The 19,081-nt window shown below is 41.9% G+C and overlaps 1 protein-coding gene across 1 annotated transcript in view; it reads left to right on the forward strand.

Annotated features, from left to right (window-relative positions):
- The first annotated feature begins 385 nt into the window (after positions 1–385).
- Positions 386–19,081, forward strand: part of LOC140203827 (heterogeneous nuclear ribonucleoprotein L-like) — a 38,229-nt gene continuing 19,533 nt past the window's right edge. The window contains exons 1-6 of the mRNA XM_072269929.1: positions 386–494; positions 1,941–2,062; positions 5,649–5,880; positions 7,281–7,366; positions 11,739–11,835; positions 15,567–15,639. Coding sequence (XP_072126030.1) covers positions 453–494; positions 1,941–2,062; positions 5,649–5,880; positions 7,281–7,366; positions 11,739–11,835; positions 15,567–15,639 — 652 coding nt within the window. The 5' untranslated portion in view covers positions 386–452. The remainder of the gene's footprint in view (positions 495–1,940; positions 2,063–5,648; positions 5,881–7,280; positions 7,367–11,738; positions 11,836–15,566; positions 15,640–19,081) is intronic.

Below are 19,081 nucleotides of genomic sequence, written 5' to 3' on the forward strand. Positions count from 1 at the left end.
CAGCAAGGTCTCTGCCTCTTCCCTTGCCCAGTCTCTGTCCAGCGGTGACACTTTAACACTTTCCCAAGTTCCTGGCCCCCACCAAATCCCTCTACACCTCCAGCCATAACCAGCAAGCTCCGTTCCTTTCTCTGCCGACGATGATCTCCGAAATATTCACGGCGTTTTAGTCCCCCCCCCCCCCCCGGTTTACTACATCGTAGAATTTAATGAATGAAAACCCGCGCCGCCAAGTGTTGTTCAGTTTCCCCGCAGAAGGGGGAGGGGCGACCTTCCACCCACTTGATTGGAGGATTCCGGATGATGGACGTGGGTCGGACCCATTGGCGCCTCCGCCTCGGCGAAGGGGCGGGACCTCTGGCGGAAAGAGGCCGCATGCGGGCGCCATTTTTTTCGTCCTCGGCGGTGTGCGAAGGCGACGGTTGGCGAGCGGGATTTCGTTGTGGAGCGGAATGGCGGGCAGGCACCAGGCGAAGCGCTTTAGGCTCGACAGGGTGAGTGTAGGGAGCTTTATCCCCTCCTGCGAGCAGGTTTTTCCGGCGCAGTGGGGGTATGCCCGACGGGGTGTTACACCCCCTCCCCTGGGACTCGGGGCGAAGGGCTGAACAAAGGGGCTTTGAGGCCTAGTGGCAGCAGGTGGTCCGCGGCTCTCGAGTTGCAGACGGGCGCCGGGCCGCCGCGCAAACGGCTGCGGCGGGGATGGAACAGGGCCCACATGATGCCCACCTTCTACTGGGCGCTGTTAGATAACGGACTCGACTAATGGCATTCGTTAAAATTGAGAAGTGAGCTCGTCTTTTTCTTTTTAGTTAATTTCAACTCGTTCCCTGCTTTGGACGTTAAATCAATTACAGTGGCTGCATTTTTTTTTAAATCAGCAGTGAGGTTGATTTTTGGGAATGCGAAAACGTGGTTTGGACGGGACTCGTTTAGGAGAATAATTTGCATGGTCTAGATTGTTCCAATCCGACCCTTTCTATTGTTGGCTTTTGGATATCCTTGCATGTCGATGAGGGGGCGCCTTAGCAGGTTTTCTTCCCATTCTAAGAATTCAGGGATTGTACTTGACAATTTTTTTTAACTGCTTGCTTTTGAGTTGAGGGGGTGGCTTTGCTTTTAAGTGTGACCTTTAATGCCAATTTCTTTCCTAAATGTAAGTCATTTCTTACATCATCTATGGCCAATATAATTTTGACTACTGGCTTATCCCAGGCTGTGATTTAGATGTTTCTTAATCTGATGTAATGAATTGACTCTTACTGCGAGCTTGGGCAGTGAGTATTGGTTAATTTAACTAAGACTTCTGGGGCTCAGTGAATACTGGTCAATTTAATTCCTTTGCCCATCTGGCTGCTGTCTTCTGGGTGGGTGATCTTTTTTTTTTGCGCAAGAGAAGGGGTGGGGGGGTTGGGGTTTGAAAGTTTTTTTCTTTTTCCTTTTAGTGTAGGGAGGGAGGGGTTGATGTTTCTTTTAATGACCCCCTCCCTGTGGTTTTCTGTATTTCATGGCTATCTGGAGAAGATGAATATCAGAGTTGTACATGCATACTTTGACAATAAAATGAATCTTTGAACCTTATCTAAGACTTCTGCGACTGTTCTTATCTTGTGGGGGGGGGGGCGTGCCTCTGTCAATTAGGTTGTATTTCCTTTTCCAAGATTAGTCCTGCTTGTTGTACAATCAGGTTTAGCCAGTTATTTTTATTTGAGATTCTATGGGTTACTTAATCGGATTTGTTCAGCTAAGCCACTGATGGGATATGTGTGACACAAATTGAATATTGTCTTCTGTGCTAATGGACAAGATAGCAAATTACTCCTTTTGAAAGGGATGGGCATATAATGAATGGGTAATTCGGTTGCAAAGAAAATGTCATCTTCAAATAACTAGTTAACAGTGAAGTAGTGATATGACAATAGTTGAACTCATCTTCATTGCAGGATGGTGGATCAGAAAACCACAATAAGATTATGCCATCTGCTGTGGTACATGTCCGGGGCCTGTTAGATGGGGTTGTGGAAGTGGACCTCATGGAGGCGCTACAGGATTTTGGCAACATCAGGTATGTTGTAGATGACTTGAAATAGAATCCTGATTTAATGTAACATGTCTTTTGCTAAACTATCCATCATGGGCACTAGCCTCCTTGGTATCCAGCACTACTTCGAGAGGGTTGCCTCAAAGAGATGACATTTCACCCAGTACATGCCCTTTTCTCATTGTTACCATCAGGAAGGAGGTACAGAAGCCTGAAGACACACACACTCAACGATTCAGGACCAGCTTCTTCCCCTCTCATCAGATTTCTGAATGGACATTAAACCCATGAGCACTACCTCGCTTCTGTTTTATTATTTTTATTTTTGCGCTACTTATTTAATTTAACTATATTTTTATATCTATAAGTTTATAGTTTGTAATTTGCTACCCTGTTACAAATTAGTGCCACGAAATAAGACAGTACGCTGCATACGATTAAAGGAATTATATTTATAAATCTTAATTAAAGAGTTAGTAAAGAAAAACAAAAGGACCCATGTTAATTAAGCAATTAAATGTGCACAAGTTGGAGCTCAGCTTGAACTTCTGTCATTCGCACACTTGGCCCTCAGTCAACAGGACAACGCACACGACCTTCTGAACGTCGCTCACAATCCATCTCAAACAGACGGGTCTCCCACCAGGTCTTATCCTGCAACTGGTTCTCCCCAGCATCATCTCCCGCCAAACCAAAATAAAACCCAAGGCCCTCACCAAGAAAACCTTCTACTATCCTAATTGGATGGAGTACATTCCTTATCTTCAACAATAACCCAAACAGACTGCTCCTACAGAACTGCTGAATTAAATACATACAGTAAAAATACTGAACAACAGTAAAAATGTGAACCAGGGCATTACATATACTTTGCAGTTTTTTTCTCCGCTATTTATTGCATTGTACTGCTGGTGCAAAGACAACAGATTTCACTACATAATGATACATAATAATATATAGTGATATTAAACCTGATTCTGATTTCAGTTGGTAGTGCTTCAGTACAAGGTCCATTTTGTTATGTGTAGTCCAGCAACTGCTGAATGTTTAGTGGTAGTTTTCTAATGTAGGCATGAGAATCCTGAACAATACTCTTTTATTGAATTTCCCGAAGCTTGCGTTTCATACCTAGGATGTTGAGCTTAGCCCATTTGGAAATTCTCTGCAGTGGGAGATAGTTACTTTACACTTCCACCTCACCCCCAACCAAAAGTTTCAGCAAATTGTCCGTTTTGACACTTAAGTGAATTATTGGCATGGCCCTGCAGAGCCTGCTGGATGAGACAGTGGCTTGAGTCACCTGTACATTGAGTAGATAGGATTGATTCAATGGTGCTTTTAAATTCAAGCATGGAAGTAATAAGATCGTAAGAGAGAGGAGCAGAATTTTTGAGTTTGCTCAGCCATTTCATTGTCGCTAATCCATTTTCCCTCTCAACCCCATTCTCCTGCCTTCTCCCTGTTACCTTTCATGCCCTGATTAATCAAGGTCTGATCAACTTACGCCTTAAATACATCCAGTGATCTGTCTTCCACAGCCACCCATGGCAACGAATTGCATAGTTTTACCACCCTCTTGGCAAATAAATTTCTCCTCTGTTCTGAGGCTGTGCCCTCTGGTTCAAGACTCCCCCATTATAGGAAACATTCTCTCTTCATCCTGCCTGTCTAGCCCAGGGGTTCCCAACCTGGGGTCCGTGGCATAAAAGAGATTGGGAGCCCCTGGTCTAGGCCTTTAAAACATATTGAGTGTTAACTGAGATTTCCTCTTGTTACAGGCCCAGAGCCAACAGACACTCCTCGTATGTTAACCTTTCATTCTTGGAAACATTCTCCTGAACCTTCTCCAACATTAGTACATCTTTTTTTAGATAAGGAACCCAAAACCACACGCAATACCACGCCTGAGGGCTTGCCAATGCCTTAGTTAGTATTCTGGTCAATCTAATGTCTGTACCCAAAATTAACTTTTTTTCCGGATTTGGTTGTGGAATCTTGCTTTGTGCGGTTCCATTCATAACCCTACAGAGTCCTGGAGTTCGCAACCCTTTTTATGCCATGGACCAATACCATTAAGCAAGGGGTCTGTGGGCTCCAGGCTGGGACCTCTGCTACAGACCAACTCGAGAGGAATCTTGTGGGCCTCTTCATTGAAACATAAATCAGTTAAATATAGGCAAGCTTCCTGTTCCTTTAAGTGAGACGTGCTTTGAGGTTGAGGTCAGGACAATGCAATGAGTCACAATTGTTCATTTTCTTTATTTGCTTACTGCTATAGGCATTGCTGACAGATTCTTTTCACTTAATCATCTGTGAAGGTGACCGTGATCCATTGTGTTCAACTACTGGCAGTCTTGGTAACGGTACTCCCACAGTTCTCATTAGGATAGAGTTCTATGACTGACAGTCAGTAATGTGCCATTCTTTTGTATTTCAAATCGGGATGGTTCGTGACTCAGAAGTTGGTCTTCCCACAGGACCGTCCAATCTTGGTGGCATTCAAGGAATTGAGGTGCTATTGCAGTATCTGCAGAGCATCTTGGAGAAGGTGAACACTGTAGCCATGATGTTAACAGATGAAGAGAGAATGGTTAGCTAGCGGAGTGCTCTGTACTGGATAGTATGAAGTTTTTGATGGGGCTGCATTTGTGTAGGCAAGTGAACTCTTGCCAGTGTATTTAATTGTAAGAGTTCATGGCATCATTAAGTAACCCATTAACTGATACATGTCATACTGAGCACTGCTTGGTTGGGAGTAGTTCCATTCACTTACCAGTCCTAGATCTGATCTGGTAATTACAGTATATATTTGATTACCCAGCTCATCATCTGGTCAGAAGAGTTGGTGGGGAATTAGGAAGAGGTAATGGCATTGAACCCTCCAAGAGGACCAGAGCCTTGTTGTGGGGTTTGGAGGCTTGTGTACCTCAATGACCCGGGATGGCTTTGTTGGCTGGAGTCAGGGCCTCGTGCTTTGGCCCTTGGTAGGGTTGCCCTACCAGATAGGTCAAAGGGTAGAGGCTAGACTTAAGAGTGGTTCATTGATCTTCCAGGCTCAGCTCAAGGCTAACAACCCTGACTTTTCAAAAAGAATCCTTGGGCCTCCATTGCTGCCATAAATGCCAGCAGCGTAACAGGCAGTAACTGCTGCGAGTGCCATGCAATACCAACTGTAGGTGGTGGGAATCTTGTTGGAAATGGCTATTCCCTTGCACTAGAGCTGCAAATGTTGCATCCCAAATGAATCTTGTGTTTTAATGCATCTGTGTGCTTGACAGGTAGGTTGGTTTTGGCCTCAGTACCTAATGCCAATTAGCAACTCAGTTCAAGTGGTATTAGATCACATTAGACCATCAGAGGATGAGGATTGGAGCTGATTAATGGTGTTCTTGGTCTAGTGGTGCTCAGTGTGAATAATAAATCAGTGCTGGAAGTCCTTACTGCCAAAAATTTGTGTTCATTATGCATTCTGGATTTTTTATGGTCCATACTCTTCACAGATGAGTTATCTTTTTTTAAAAGAAAAAGTCACCACCAACCCCCCCCCCCCCCCCCCCCACCACCACCACCGGGATTTGTGTCTCTGATGCTCTTTGTATTTGGTTTGTAGTTGCGTTATGCTGATGCCAAGGAGAAAACAAGCACTGGTGGAGTTCGAGGACATTGCTGGTGCATGTAGCTGTGTGAACTACGCAGCAGATAATCCGATTTACGTTGCGGGTCAACTGGCCTATATTTGCTTCTCCACGAGTCAGAAAATCGCCAGGCTGGATGATGACGACTCCAAATGCAATAAAGTCCTTTTGATCAACATTGCTAATCCAATTTACCCTATCAATACAGTAAGTTGAACAGAATCTTTGCAAATACTGTCCATTAGCCTCCAATGTTGTATCCACCACCTTGCCAACGTCTGTAACATCTAGCCAGCCTTTCTTTACCATTCTTCGCAAGCAGAATATGATTGCTGCCTAACCTTTGGCGCAGCTCTTGTTCCATTACCACTTACCAAAATCCAGCTGGAGTTCAACCACTTCCATAGATTTCTTTTGTCCTATTTCATCCTATATGTAGCTTCCTGCCCCACATTTTATTCATTGTTGCGGAGTGTTGTCGACTCCACAAAGTGGGTGTTTGTGACTTGGAGTTTTAACAGCTGATCAGTTTTCAATGCCACAGTGTCCGTTTTGCTGACTGTTCCAAACATTTTAACATGCATTGGCCAAAAATTGACTTTACTCTGTCACACATTTTAAAGGAATAATAATTATTTAATAATTGTGATTGAATTACTGACTTGCCAATAATTTTGCAAGCATACTTGATGTTATTTAACCTAAGCAGCATTAAAGAGTAAAAGCTATTTCTTACTGCAACATTACGAAATATGGAATGATTAGGTTCTGGAGTCTTGATGTTCATGGGTACGTGTAGTTCTCGTGTCCGGGCTTCAAAACTCAGGCAACTGTCTGCATTCGGCAGTGTGGCAGTTAGTGCGACACGATTACAGCTTGGGGTGTTGGAGTTGGAGCTCATTTCTGAGGTCATCTATAAGTAGTCTCAGCGTCCTCCCTTTGGAATGCATGGGTTTCCTCCCACAGTCCAAAAATGTATCATATAGTAGGCTAATGGTCATTGTGAATTGTCCCGTGATTAGACTAGTGCTAAATTGGGGGTTGCTGGGCACTGCGGCTCAGGGCTGGAAGTGTCTATTCGGCCCTGTATCTCCAAATAAATAAAACTGAATAAAAGCATTCCCACCCCCACCCATCAGTTGGGACTTGTTCCATGTCATGAGAAGACATAAAATGAGCGAGCTCATTCAGCCCTTGGAGTCTTTGACAGCGATGTGAAAGGAAGCCACTAGTTTGTTTGGCAAATGACCACACTCCTCATGGAACCAGAGATCAGGATTGAACCCACATTGACAGAGCTGTGGGCTTCAGCCTGATCTTCATAATTCTGCTTCTAGATCAGAAGTTGGCTCAGAATACTTCAGTAGTTATTAATGTTGGTTAAATCTTATTTGATACAGGGCTTCAATGGTAATTATTAAATGCACAAAATTGAATCTTCGTCTTAAACTCTACCATTCATGTCAGGTTTATTAATTTTTCCTGATTTCCTACTTGTATGTCTGCTCTGAGGGGAATTGAGATGTTTAATTGCAATCCTATGGGGGTTTCAGTTTGTACAGTGCAGAATTATTTGTTTACCTCTTTGCAACTACCTTGTTTTTCAGGATGTTCTGTACACGATCTGCAATCCCTGTGGGCCTGTTCAAAGGATTGTGATATTTAGGAAGAATGGAATTCAAGCAATGGTGGAATATCCTTTTGCAGTGCATGTTTTTCTCCTTGCCTTCTGTTTTTGTGATCAAAAGTTCCTGAAGCAAAACTTGTACATGCGTACAGATTAGGAATGGTGAAGTAACGTAGTCAGCCTCCTGCAAAACTTTGTGCACCCTAGGTATTGGTTGTTATTATTGGTACTCTGCATTGCAGTCACAATGGTTTTCTGATCTGTCACTTAGGTAATTGCAGATGCTTCTTGATACCCAAGTGGGAAATGTCGACAGTAAGATTTTATTAAAGTGTGGGACGTGCTGAAAGGCTTCCTGCTTGCTGTAATTTCATGCAAATACACATCAAAGTTGCTGGTGAACGCAGCAGGCCAGGCAGCATCTCTAGGAAGAGGTACAGTCGGTGTTTCAGGCCGAGACCCTTCGTCAGGAATTTCATTATAGTTCTATGTTATTAGTTTACTTATTATCCTCTGGGGACGTATAGGGTAATTTATAAAAGTTAGGAAGTGGTTTTTAAAAAAAAAAAGTGGGCAATATGACGAGCAAGTGCTGAAAATGTGTGATTTTTGGGTTTATATGCAAACCCTGGGGATTTCAGACCTGCTAACTAAATCACCAGGGAGATTTTTGAAAATTTTGCTTGCACATGTTAGGAAAGATGCAAATGTTGCTGATAAGGATGTTGCTAGCGCCAGGGTAGCATAGTGGTTAGCGCAACGCTAGTACAGCTCAAGGCGTCGGGAGTTCAGTTCCGGCGTCATCTGCAAGGAGTTTGTACGTTCTCCCCGTGACTGTGTAGGTTTCCTCTGGGTGCTGGTGTCCCACCGTCCCAAATGTGTACTGGTTGGTAGGTCCCAAGTAGGGTTAAATCGAGGTTGAAGGGCCGGGAGGGCCTGTTCCATGATGTATCCGAGATGAGGCAGAGTCATGAACATGGCTGTTCTTGGATCGGGGAAGGTTAATTTAACTTTTCAGGATGACAAAGGGAGTAAAATTAGTCACTTTGGAGCAGCAGTTATGGGTTTTCAAATCAATAAACAGCAAGCAGGAAATCGATTTGAAAACAGAATATGCTGGTAGCACTCAGCACGTCAGGTAGTATCCATGAAGAGAAACATCTCCTTAACATTTTGGGTGAAGCTGATATCTGACTCTGTTTCCTGCATTTTCTGTTCTTATCCTGGATTTGAAAAGAACAAATGTTTCCATTGCCTTATCAGGATGCTACAGCTCATTTTATAAATTAAATGGCAAATGTTGGAGTTATACCCTTTGAATATACAGACTGTTTTAGATGATTGACTTTTTAAATTGGAAAGCCATAATGGTGCAGCAAGTTCAGAATGCAGGAAGGGAGACTGGATGTTAGCAGAGAAGTAAATGTGTTTACTTTATTGATGCAAGTTTAAATGCATACTTTATTGAAGAGGATGGTAATATTATTGAGGTGCATGTGGAAAAGTCCCTTCTGACCCTTTGAGCCACACCGTCAAGCAGTCCCCCAATTTAATGCAAGCTTATTACAGGACAATTTACAATGACCAATTAGCCTACCAACCGGTATGTCTTTGGACGGTGGGAGGAAACCAGAGCACTCGGAAGAAACCCATGAGGTCATGGGGAAAAATTGCAGACTCCTTGCGGGCAGCAGCGAGAGTATGACAATAAACAGAAGATAACTTAAAGAAAAAAATGGAAATGGAAGTAAAATGATCTGGAACATTTGAGAATTTTGAAATGCAGGGGGAGTAATGACGTCCTGTGAATTTTAAATTGGTAACCATAAAAGAGAACCCAAACTGGGAAGTTTGTGTATTTCTTATCGGATAGATTAATTGAAACAATTGGTCTATTTTTAATAGCTTTAAAATTACTCTATGCATTCTCATTTGATCATTCCTCACACACCTTCAGAGTCTTATTTGCTGGTGAGCAGTGTTGGTCACTTGAATTTGGCTTCATTCTCTCAGTTTGGTGTCTATGACCCTACATTTTAGTATTTGACAAATGAACATCAACAACAAGGTATGTACTGTAGTTTATCTGTTTATAGACCTGTGTCAGGAAAAGAGATCCATAGTTATACAGAGTGGAAACAAGCTCTTTATCTTGTCCATGCTGACTAATTAGCTACCCTAGCTTGTCCTCACTGTGTTTTGCCTGATTTCCCTCTAAGCCTCTTCTATCCGTATTCCTGTCTAAATGCCTTTTAAATGCTTAATTGTATCTTTGTTTCTACTATTTCTCCTGACAACCTATTCCATATACACAGTACCCTTTGTGTGGGGAGACCGTTTCGCTGAACACCTACGCTGTCCGCCAGAGAAAGCAAGATCTCCCAGTGGCCACACATTTTAATTCCACGTCCCAGTCCCATTCTGATATGTCAATCCATGGCATCCTCTACTGTCAAGATGAAGCCACACTCAGGTTGGAGGAACTACACTTTATATTCAGTCTGAGTAGCCTCCAACCTGATGGCATGAACATTGATTTCTCTAACTTCAGTTAATGCCCCTCCTCCCCTTCTTACCCCATCCCTTATTTATTATTCCCCCCCTTTTCCCCTCTCACAATCACTCCTTGCCTGCTCTCCATCTTCCTCTGGTGCTCCCCTCCCCCTTTCTTTCTTCCTAGGCCTCCTGTCCCATGATCCTCTCCCTTCTCCAGCTTTGTATCCCTTTTGCCATCAACTTTCCAGCTCTTAGCTCTGTCCCTCCCCCTCCTGTCTTCTCCTATCATTTCAGATCTCCCCTCCCCCTCCCACTTTCAAATCTCTTACTATCTCTTCTTTTAGTTGGTCCTGATGAAGGGTCTCGGTCCGAAATGTGGACTGTACTTCTTCCTATAGATGCTGCCTAGCCTGCTGTATTCTGCCAGCATTTTGTGTGTGTTGCTTGAATTTCCAGCATCTGCAGATTTTTCTCGTGTTTGCATTTTTTAAAAAATTGGGTCTCCTTTAATCCTTTTCCTTTTCTGTTAAACTTCTTCCCTTGTCACTTTAAACCAATGTCCTCTAGCTTCAGACTCCCCTGCTTTGGGGGGGAGAGGAGAGTGGGTAATGGTCACTAATCAAATTTGCCTCCTTGTCTTCCCCTCAAGATTTTATGTACTTTCTGTAAGTCACTGCTCAGCCTCCTATGAGCCATGGGATAATAACCACAGCCTATTTATTCACTTCTAACTCTCAGCAACGTACCTGTGAATGTTTTCTGTACCCCTTCCAGCTCAATAATGTCCTTTCTATAGTTAAGCAACCAGGGTTCTACACAAGTGCGGTTTCTCTAATGTTTCGAACAGCTGTAACGTGATGTCTCAAAGGTTCATTTATCAAAGTATGTATTCATATACAACTCGTGAGATTCTTTTCTAAGTAACCACGAGACAAAGAATATGAAAGTCGTTCAGAGTGAATCAACCCCCACACAACATGGAACAAAAACATTAAACGCTAAATCCCCCTCCTCACACTGCACAAAGAAACTTAACAGCACAATAAGAACATCAGCCCTAAAACCCACTCCCTCACACCAAAAAAGGGAAAGAATGGGCGAAAACACAAAATATAAAAACCATAAATCAAAGAGTCCACTGTCCATAAACTTAATAGTCCAATCCATAACACAGAACCATGGTAATGTCATCCCTCACTGAAAGAGAAGGACACTGCGAAAGACAGAGGCCTGCCTTCCACACACTGGTAGGCTGCTCACAGGTTCCTTCTCTGGCAGCAATCAAAGGGAAGACATTCGGCACTGAACTCTCACTCGCCTTCCTCATTCGTCTCGGTGTCTCAATCTTCCTCCACTCTCATATTCCATGTAATACACACACAATGCTGGAAGAACTCATGGGCCAGGCAGCATCTATGGAAAAGAGTAAGCCGTGGATGTTTCAGGGTCTCAACCTGAAATGTTCATTGTTTCCTCTTCCACAGATGCTGCCTGGCCTGTCGAGTTCCTTCTGCATTTTATGTGTATTTTGATTTCCAGCATCTGCAGATCTTGTTTGTTTCTCATATTCAATGATCGTCTGATGCAGGTGGCCTGTGTCATCCCACTGTATCACCCTCTCTTCCCGTGTCACCAATTTCATGGAGCTATAGTTGTTGTAAAAATTCTAAAAATCTCTCTGTTCTACAGTATTCTCCCTGACTCTGCTAATAACAGTTACGTCCTGTTCTGGTTTAACTTGCCAAGCTGCAGTACTTTGCACTGAAAACAATTGCTAGTTCACTCACAGATTTTCCAGTTAGAGTAATTGATCAACAGCAGGGTAGGATAATGCATTTGCCAACAAAACCATTGTGGGATTCTGTTTAGTATTTGAGGTGCTGAAAATATTGTCATTTCTATTGAATATATATGAAACGGTGTTTTCCTTGATTTGCTATACATTTGACTCTGTTCAAAGTGCACAGAAGGCCAAAGCATCTCTTAATGGTGCCGATATTTATTCTGGTTGTTGTACTTTGAAAATAGAATATGCAAAGGTGAGTCTTTATGGGATGCAGCTGCCTGTAATTATGCATAATGTATCTTTACTTTCTCTCCTCAACACCAACTTCTTCCTTCCAAATTCCTTGGATTTGCGGATGTGGTTCTAATGGCAGCTACTTGCCATGCATAAATATTGCCTAGGAAAAAGTATTCAGCCCCCAAACCATTGCTCACATAGATGAGTATTACAACCAAGGATTTTGATAATTTAACTGAGAATTTTTATTTGTGAGTCACATGCTCCTTTTTTCCCCTACACTAGAGCCCCAAAAAAACAGGAAAAATTGTAAACCTTGAAAAACTGAAATGTTAGCAATTCAAAAGTATTCATCCCCCTTTGCTCAGTGTTTAGTTGAACTACCTCTTACAGCTATTACAGCCAGTAGTCTGTTCATTTTACATAATGTGATGGGTCAAGGTTTGCCCACTCCTTGCAAAATTGCTCAAACTGTGCTGGGGTAGTTGGGCAGTGGGCAGCAATCTTGAGGTCTTGCCAGAGATGTTCGATTGAGTTAATCATGACTCCTCCTGGGCCACTCAAGGACATCATAGATTCTTCACTTGAAGCCACTCTGGTTGCTCTGGCAGTGTGCTTTGGAATGTTGTCCTGATGGGAAAGACAAGCTTCCTCTCTAGTTTAAGCTATCTGGCAGAGGCCAGCAGGTCTTTATTTAGGGTCTCTATTTAGCAGCATTCATCTTCCCATCTATCCTGACCAGATTTCCAGTCCCTGTTGCTGAAAAGCAATCCTATAGCATGATGATCCCTCCACCATACTTTACAGTAGAGATGGTGTTACCCAGCTGATGCGCAGTAGTAGATTAGCGCCATATGTACAGCTTGGTGTTGAGACCGAAAAGTTCCACTTTAGTCTCATCCAACCACAAGACCTTCCACATCCTGACGGTGTCTTCTGAGTGACATTTTGCAAGATCTTTATGGGCAAGGAAATGCTTTTTTTAGCCAGAGTTTCTACCTTGCCATTTGTCCATTAAATATTCTTTGTGCAAGGTCTTGGAGATTGTAGAGCCATGAACTTCATCTCCAGTTGCAGCCATCGACTTCTGCAGCTTATTTAGTGATTTGGCATCACAGTGGCCTCTTACAAGTGCATTTCTTCGGTGTCTTAAATTTGGAGGGGCAGCCTGACGTAGGCAGCACAGCTGTGGTTTCATATTTTTCCGTATTTTCAAGATGGACTGCACTGAGCTCAGATATGTTCAGTGCCTTTGAGGAGTCTGTACCCTTTCCAGATTTATTCTTCTCCATTATCATTTCCCTGACTTGCCTTGGATGCTCTTTTGTCTTCATTTGGTTGGGTCTGTTGGAAGTCTATACTGTTGGACCTTGCAGAGAGAGGGCATGTTTATTCTTAGGAAGATGATCCTCCAGTTTTCTACAGCAACAAATTGGATGAGTTGGTACTGTATATTGCACCTGAGGAAAGTTAGTTAGCATATTGATCACAAAGGGGATGAACACTTTTTCAGCCTCTAGTTTTTCATTTTTAGTATATTATTTTGGAATTTTTCTTTAGATTTGATGTGATGCACAATATTTTCTAGGTTGGCTCAAAGTAATCCTCCAACATTTTGTGCGTGTTGCTGCAGATTTCCAGCATCTGCAGACTTTCTCATGGTATGATTTCTGACTTCAATGTATTTTAAATTTAGAAAATGAGATGGTAAATGTAAAAATAGTTGTTGGGGCTGAATATTTTTACAAGGCACCATATTCTGCATTTTCAAACACTGACAAGGAGCGTCGGCAGCCTAATCTGATTATAGCCAAGATTAGCTGTTGAGGCTTTATCTTTCCAGCGATCACTTGTTTTGCAGCTGGCTGCTGAAGAAATTTTTTTAAGCTTCCCTACAAAATCCTAATGCATTACGGTAATCTTCTGACAGGCATCAGATAATTAATTACTGTGTTTATTCATTAGTAGAGTTTGCTTATTGCTGTCAGGGCTAGCATTAATTTGGTAGGGCGGTGGTGAGAGCATCAGCAGTCAGGTAGTGAGGTGGATTCAAAAAGTGCCAAGGGACAGTGTGCTCCAGTTTTTAAATTCGGCAACAATGAAGGAACAGCAGTATCTTTCTAAATCACATTGGTGTTTGCCTTTTGAGTTTAGTGGTTTTCACATACTTTTGCTATCTTTTTCCTTCTGTTGGATGGGCAAAGGCAGAACATAGCAAGTTGATACTGTGCTTCACAGTTGCAATATACTGGTGATGTAATGATTACAAGTGCTTCAGAATTACTGAACCTTATAAATGTACCAGCTCGTTGAGTTGCAGCAACAATCTTGCACTCTACGTCAGCAAGACGAAAACGCCAATTGTGGGCTTCAGAAGGGATAAGATGCGGGCACAAACCAATTCTCAGAGGAATCAGAAGTGGAGGGAGTGAGCAATTTCATGTTCCTGGGTTTCTCTATCTCTGAGACCTAACCTGGATACAGCATATTGATGCAGCTATGAAGAAGGCAAAAGAGTGGCTATATGTCGTTAAGAGTTTGAGGAGATTAGGTTTGTCAACTGTCAAAAACTTCTACAAATGTAATGTGGAGAGCATTCTGACTGGCTGCATCACCATCTGGTATGGAGGTGCTACTGCGCAACATCGAAGTAGGATGCAGAAACTGGCAAGGTTAAGGATCAGCACCACCCAGGATATGCCATGTTCTCATTGTTGCCATCAGGAAGGAGGAAGACAAGCCTGAAGCCAGCGATTCAGGAACAGCTCCTTTCCCTCTGCTACTCTAAAGAAAACAACCCGTTTGTCCAGCCTGTCGTGATAACCTGCCTTCTAAACCAGGCAGCATCTTGGTAAACCTCTTCTGCACCCTCTATGAAGCCTTAACATATAATGGGGCAACCAAAACTGAGTACTCCAGATGTGGCTTAACCAGAGTTCTAGGAGGTAGCAATGTAACTTGAGTAATAAAGGCAAGCATTCCATGAGCCTTCCTCCCCACTGTATTGAGCTGTGTAGCCACTTTCATGGAGCTATGAACTTGATCCCAAGATTTCTCTGCTCAGCAACACTGTTTGGCTTATCTTCCTTGGTCCTCTTAAGCCAATAGAAAAGCCAGATAGGCATAGAAAAGGATGAATGGGATAGGTTGAGTGAACTTGGCCCTTTCTCCTTGGAGCGACAAAAGATGAGAGATGATAGAGCTGTACGGGATGATGAGAGGCATTGATAGTCAGAGGCTTTTTCCCAGGGCTGAAGTGGCTAACACGAGGGGGCACAGTTTTAAGATGCTTGGAAGTAGGTGCAGAGGGGATGTCAGGGGTAAGTTTAAGATACTCCAGGGTAGGTACATGGAGCTTAGAAAAATAGAGGGCTATGGGTAACACTAGGTAATTTCTAAAGTACATATGTGTTCGGCACAGCATTGTGGGCTGAAGGGCCTGTATTGTGCTGTAGTTTTTCTGCTGTAGTTTCTATGGATGAAACCGGAGCACCTGGAGAAATGCCGTGGCAAGAACGTACAACTGCCTTCAAGACAGCGGGGATTGAACCCTGGGTTGCTGATACTGTAAAGCATTGAGCTAATCACTACGCTACCATGCCGCCCTCATTCTAACAGCCGTGTTATCAGCCTCCCTGGAGTGAATTTGATTTTGTTACCCATTTGAAAATTGCTTTAGTAAATTTTGGGCCATTGTCACTTCAAATCTATTTCTTTCAAATGTAAATAACTTGTATTCTGTTGCAGCCAACCCGTCTGAATGTCTTTAAGAATGATGCTGATACCTGGGATTATGTAAACCCTAACCCTGGTAGACCAGGTAAGGTCATGTATAAGCATGTTGCCAATATTCTGTCTTGCACACCTGATCTTTGCATCCTCCTTTTATTCAAATTTGTTTCTGTTTGCAAACCTATATCGGAACCTCTGACCTTTAGCCATTGTCAATTAGAGTGCAGGGCCAAGTATGTCTTAGTTTTATTATATATATGTAGAATATAGGGATAAATCCAAATTTGGTTTGATATGTGCAAACTGTCAGTCTGAATTATTTGAACAAAGTTGGCATTTTAGCACTTAAATTTGTTCACTTTTTTGGTACTTTTCCAATTTGCTGAAGATGAACTGCTTTTTATACTCTGCCAGATGTTTAAATCCCTCAGTTTTGTATCATTTTACACTTCTTTGGAAACCACACCTCTGCCTCTGGACTGTTGGGTGTTAACAACTCTTATTCCAAACGAGAAAATCTGCAGTTGCTGGAGGAATTCAGCAGGCCGGCAGCATCAATGGAGAAAAAACTACAGTCAGCATTTCAGCCTGAAATGTCGACTGTACTTTTTTCCATAGATACTGCCTGGCCTGCTGAATTCCTCCAACATTTTGTGTGTGTAACTCCCTAGTTCCTGCTACTTCAGATATAACTTTGGCCCAAGCTCTGGAATTCTTTCCTTGTACATCTCTTCCACATGGCAACATGGAAACTCTTATATTGCTATGCTGTGAAATGCCTGGGAACTGAAGTTTCTCCAGCTTAGGACATATTTAAATGCAAGTTATCTCCATGGTTAATTTTAACTTCACTGAAGAAATGTTCTTTCTTCTCCATTCCTCTTCTCCCCCTCTGAAGGCAATAACTTGTTCTGTAATCCATGTTATTTTCAATACTGACATGTTAGTGTAGGTATCAGCTATGGTTACAATCTTTTTCATGTTGATTTTCTTAAGATAGTCAGCAGTGTGATATGTTTAGGGTATCATAGGCTTTAAGTGAAAACTATAGTGTTTTCAGAGTCTTGGTGCATCCCGAAGGTAGAGGAAATTGAGGCTGTGACAGTGCTGTGGAGTTCCTCAGGCCAAGTACATTTTTATGTGAATGAAGCCATTTTTCATTTATTCCCTGCTCTTTTTGATTTGAAGGCTAATTTTAAAAGCTAGTCCTATAAAGATTTGCCTTTTTCTGATATAGCAGGTTATATACAGTACTGTGCAAAAGTCTTGGGCACATATATTTAGCTAGGGTGCCTGAGGTTTCTGCACAGTACTGTAATAATTTCATGTGTTGCACTACTGCTGCTACAAAAAAAAACAAATTTCATGATGTGTGAGTGGTAAAACTGACTCTGATATGGGTCTCATTTGTGGACTGAGTGTGGGAAGGGGGCAGGAAGTAGGGAGTTATGGTTGGGAAAGGAGGAAAGGAGAGGGGAGGGAGTAGGAAGCACCAGAGAAACATTCTGTAATCAATAAACGAATTGTTTGGAATCAAATGACCTTCCCTGGTGTCTCAGGGCTGGGTGTGACTGAACCCCCGGCCCGGCACTCCTGCCATCTGTTCCACACCTCCCGTGACGCTCCATGTCGACCAATACAGTACTGTGTAAGTGTCTTAGGTACCCTAGCTATATATATGTGCCGAAGACTCGCATGGGCTGTAATAGAATTTAGTGAAACCAGTAGCCATTTTGTCAGTGTTGTTTCAGCACCTTTGTCAATGTTATTTTGATTATTGTAGGAATTGGGATTAGTTGTGGAGATTCAGCACCAACGCTGCATTGTTAAGATTTGAATATTAGCGAGGCTGAATAACATTTTTGTTGCTTCTCTGTTAAGTTATCACTGGAGTCTTTCGGCTCTCAAGTTTTTCTTTTCCCTAGCTAAGCATTGATATCGCACTTACTAAATCAACGTATTTGCTATAATCTCTTTACAGATGTTCAATGGACATTGTGACATTTTTGTCCTGAGCCATCTTCAGGTGTCATTTTAGTCAACTGAAATTATTTCCTTCAGTCTCAGAATGCATCCTTTAATTTGGATTCATATAGTTTAGCATAATGCCTGGTAGAAAGTAAAATTGAGGAGCAAGAAGTACTCGTCTTTTTTTTTGTAACTTCCTTGCCCCCGTTTCGCAGTTTACTATCTCAATGACAGTGTATAGGATAAAGATTTTTGTTAACGTTGGCCCTGATCTCTTAGATAATGGTTGAAAGTCAAAGGTTAAATCTTGAGTCTACACTGAGGTAAGCTTCCAGCACTGGTGATATTGGTTATCTGGTCCTGCCACATTTAAGGGGGGGGGGGGTACAGTTAATGATTGGTGTGAGCAAGGTGATAATATAGCTGTCATTCAAGCACGTAGACAAATGCAAAGCCTCAGATTGCTTTCTTTTGATATATTTCTTTCTGGACATATTTGAATCTCTATACATCTGCTCACAGCAATATCTAAATACATTGTGAGAGCTACTTGCACTGAATTGTACTTGTCATACTTGGGTTTTCACCGTACAGGAAAAAAATGTATATACACCGCATTGTTTGCTTCCTTGGATATCACTGGAGGCAATTTACTATCAGTATTCCATCTTAATTTAATATTTTTCTCAGAGACTTGTTGCATTACACTTGATTCATAATTTCAAAGTATTTCCAAGCATTTGCCAATGCCATTAGAGTACAGATCAAATGTTCTGTGGAGGCAACTGAATAATTGGCAGGTTAGAACTGAACCTTTTTAGTTTAAAAAGGGATTCTACAAACAATTTGTGCTCTAATGTTCGATAGAAACTTTAGTGATAACACTGCGGTCAGTGCTGTGTTTTTGGGAATTGAGTCTGATAAGATTTGGCTTAATTACTCTGTTTGAATTTCTGAAATGACTTGTCTTCTGCAGTTCAAGTGCTTACACACCTCAGGGGACTTTTTCAATGATTATTGTGAATTTTTAATATGAACTTAAATTTATTTCCACGTGGGAATGCATTACTAAATATTTCTATAATACATTTGTCCTGTTATTCCCGGTGAACAGTTGATTAACTCTTTGTGTAACTGAAAGTTTCAAATTTAGTAGTTTTCTGATTGGGTTTAACAAATGCAAACTAATAGTTATAAACTATTACTTTGCCAGTAGTTTACTGTTAAAATTAGCTGTTGGTGAATTTGGTATGATGTTGATTTATAGTTTTAAGGTAACAGTGTTATCAGTGAGTGTTCTTTCTTGTTTCCAGTCTTAAGAATTTTAAGTTTTTACACTTCATGATTGGTCAGTAACAATATGCTGCTTGATTTTATTCGGGATTTGCATAGGGCTAAAGCTTTCTCCAATTAGCTGCATTAAGAATGTTGTTCTGAGATTTCAATACTTTGCATTTAATTATTACGGAATATATTACAACACCTTCACAGTATCTCAACATGGGTTCTTATATAGATGTACTTGTGACCAGTCTGACTACTATCTATTTTTAGCCGCTCAT

Source organism: Mobula birostris, chromosome 10 (assembly GCF_030028105.1).
Source record: "Mobula birostris isolate sMobBir1 chromosome 10, sMobBir1.hap1, whole genome shotgun sequence".
Taxonomy (NCBI): domain Eukaryota; kingdom Metazoa; phylum Chordata; class Chondrichthyes; order Myliobatiformes; family Myliobatidae; genus Mobula; species Mobula birostris.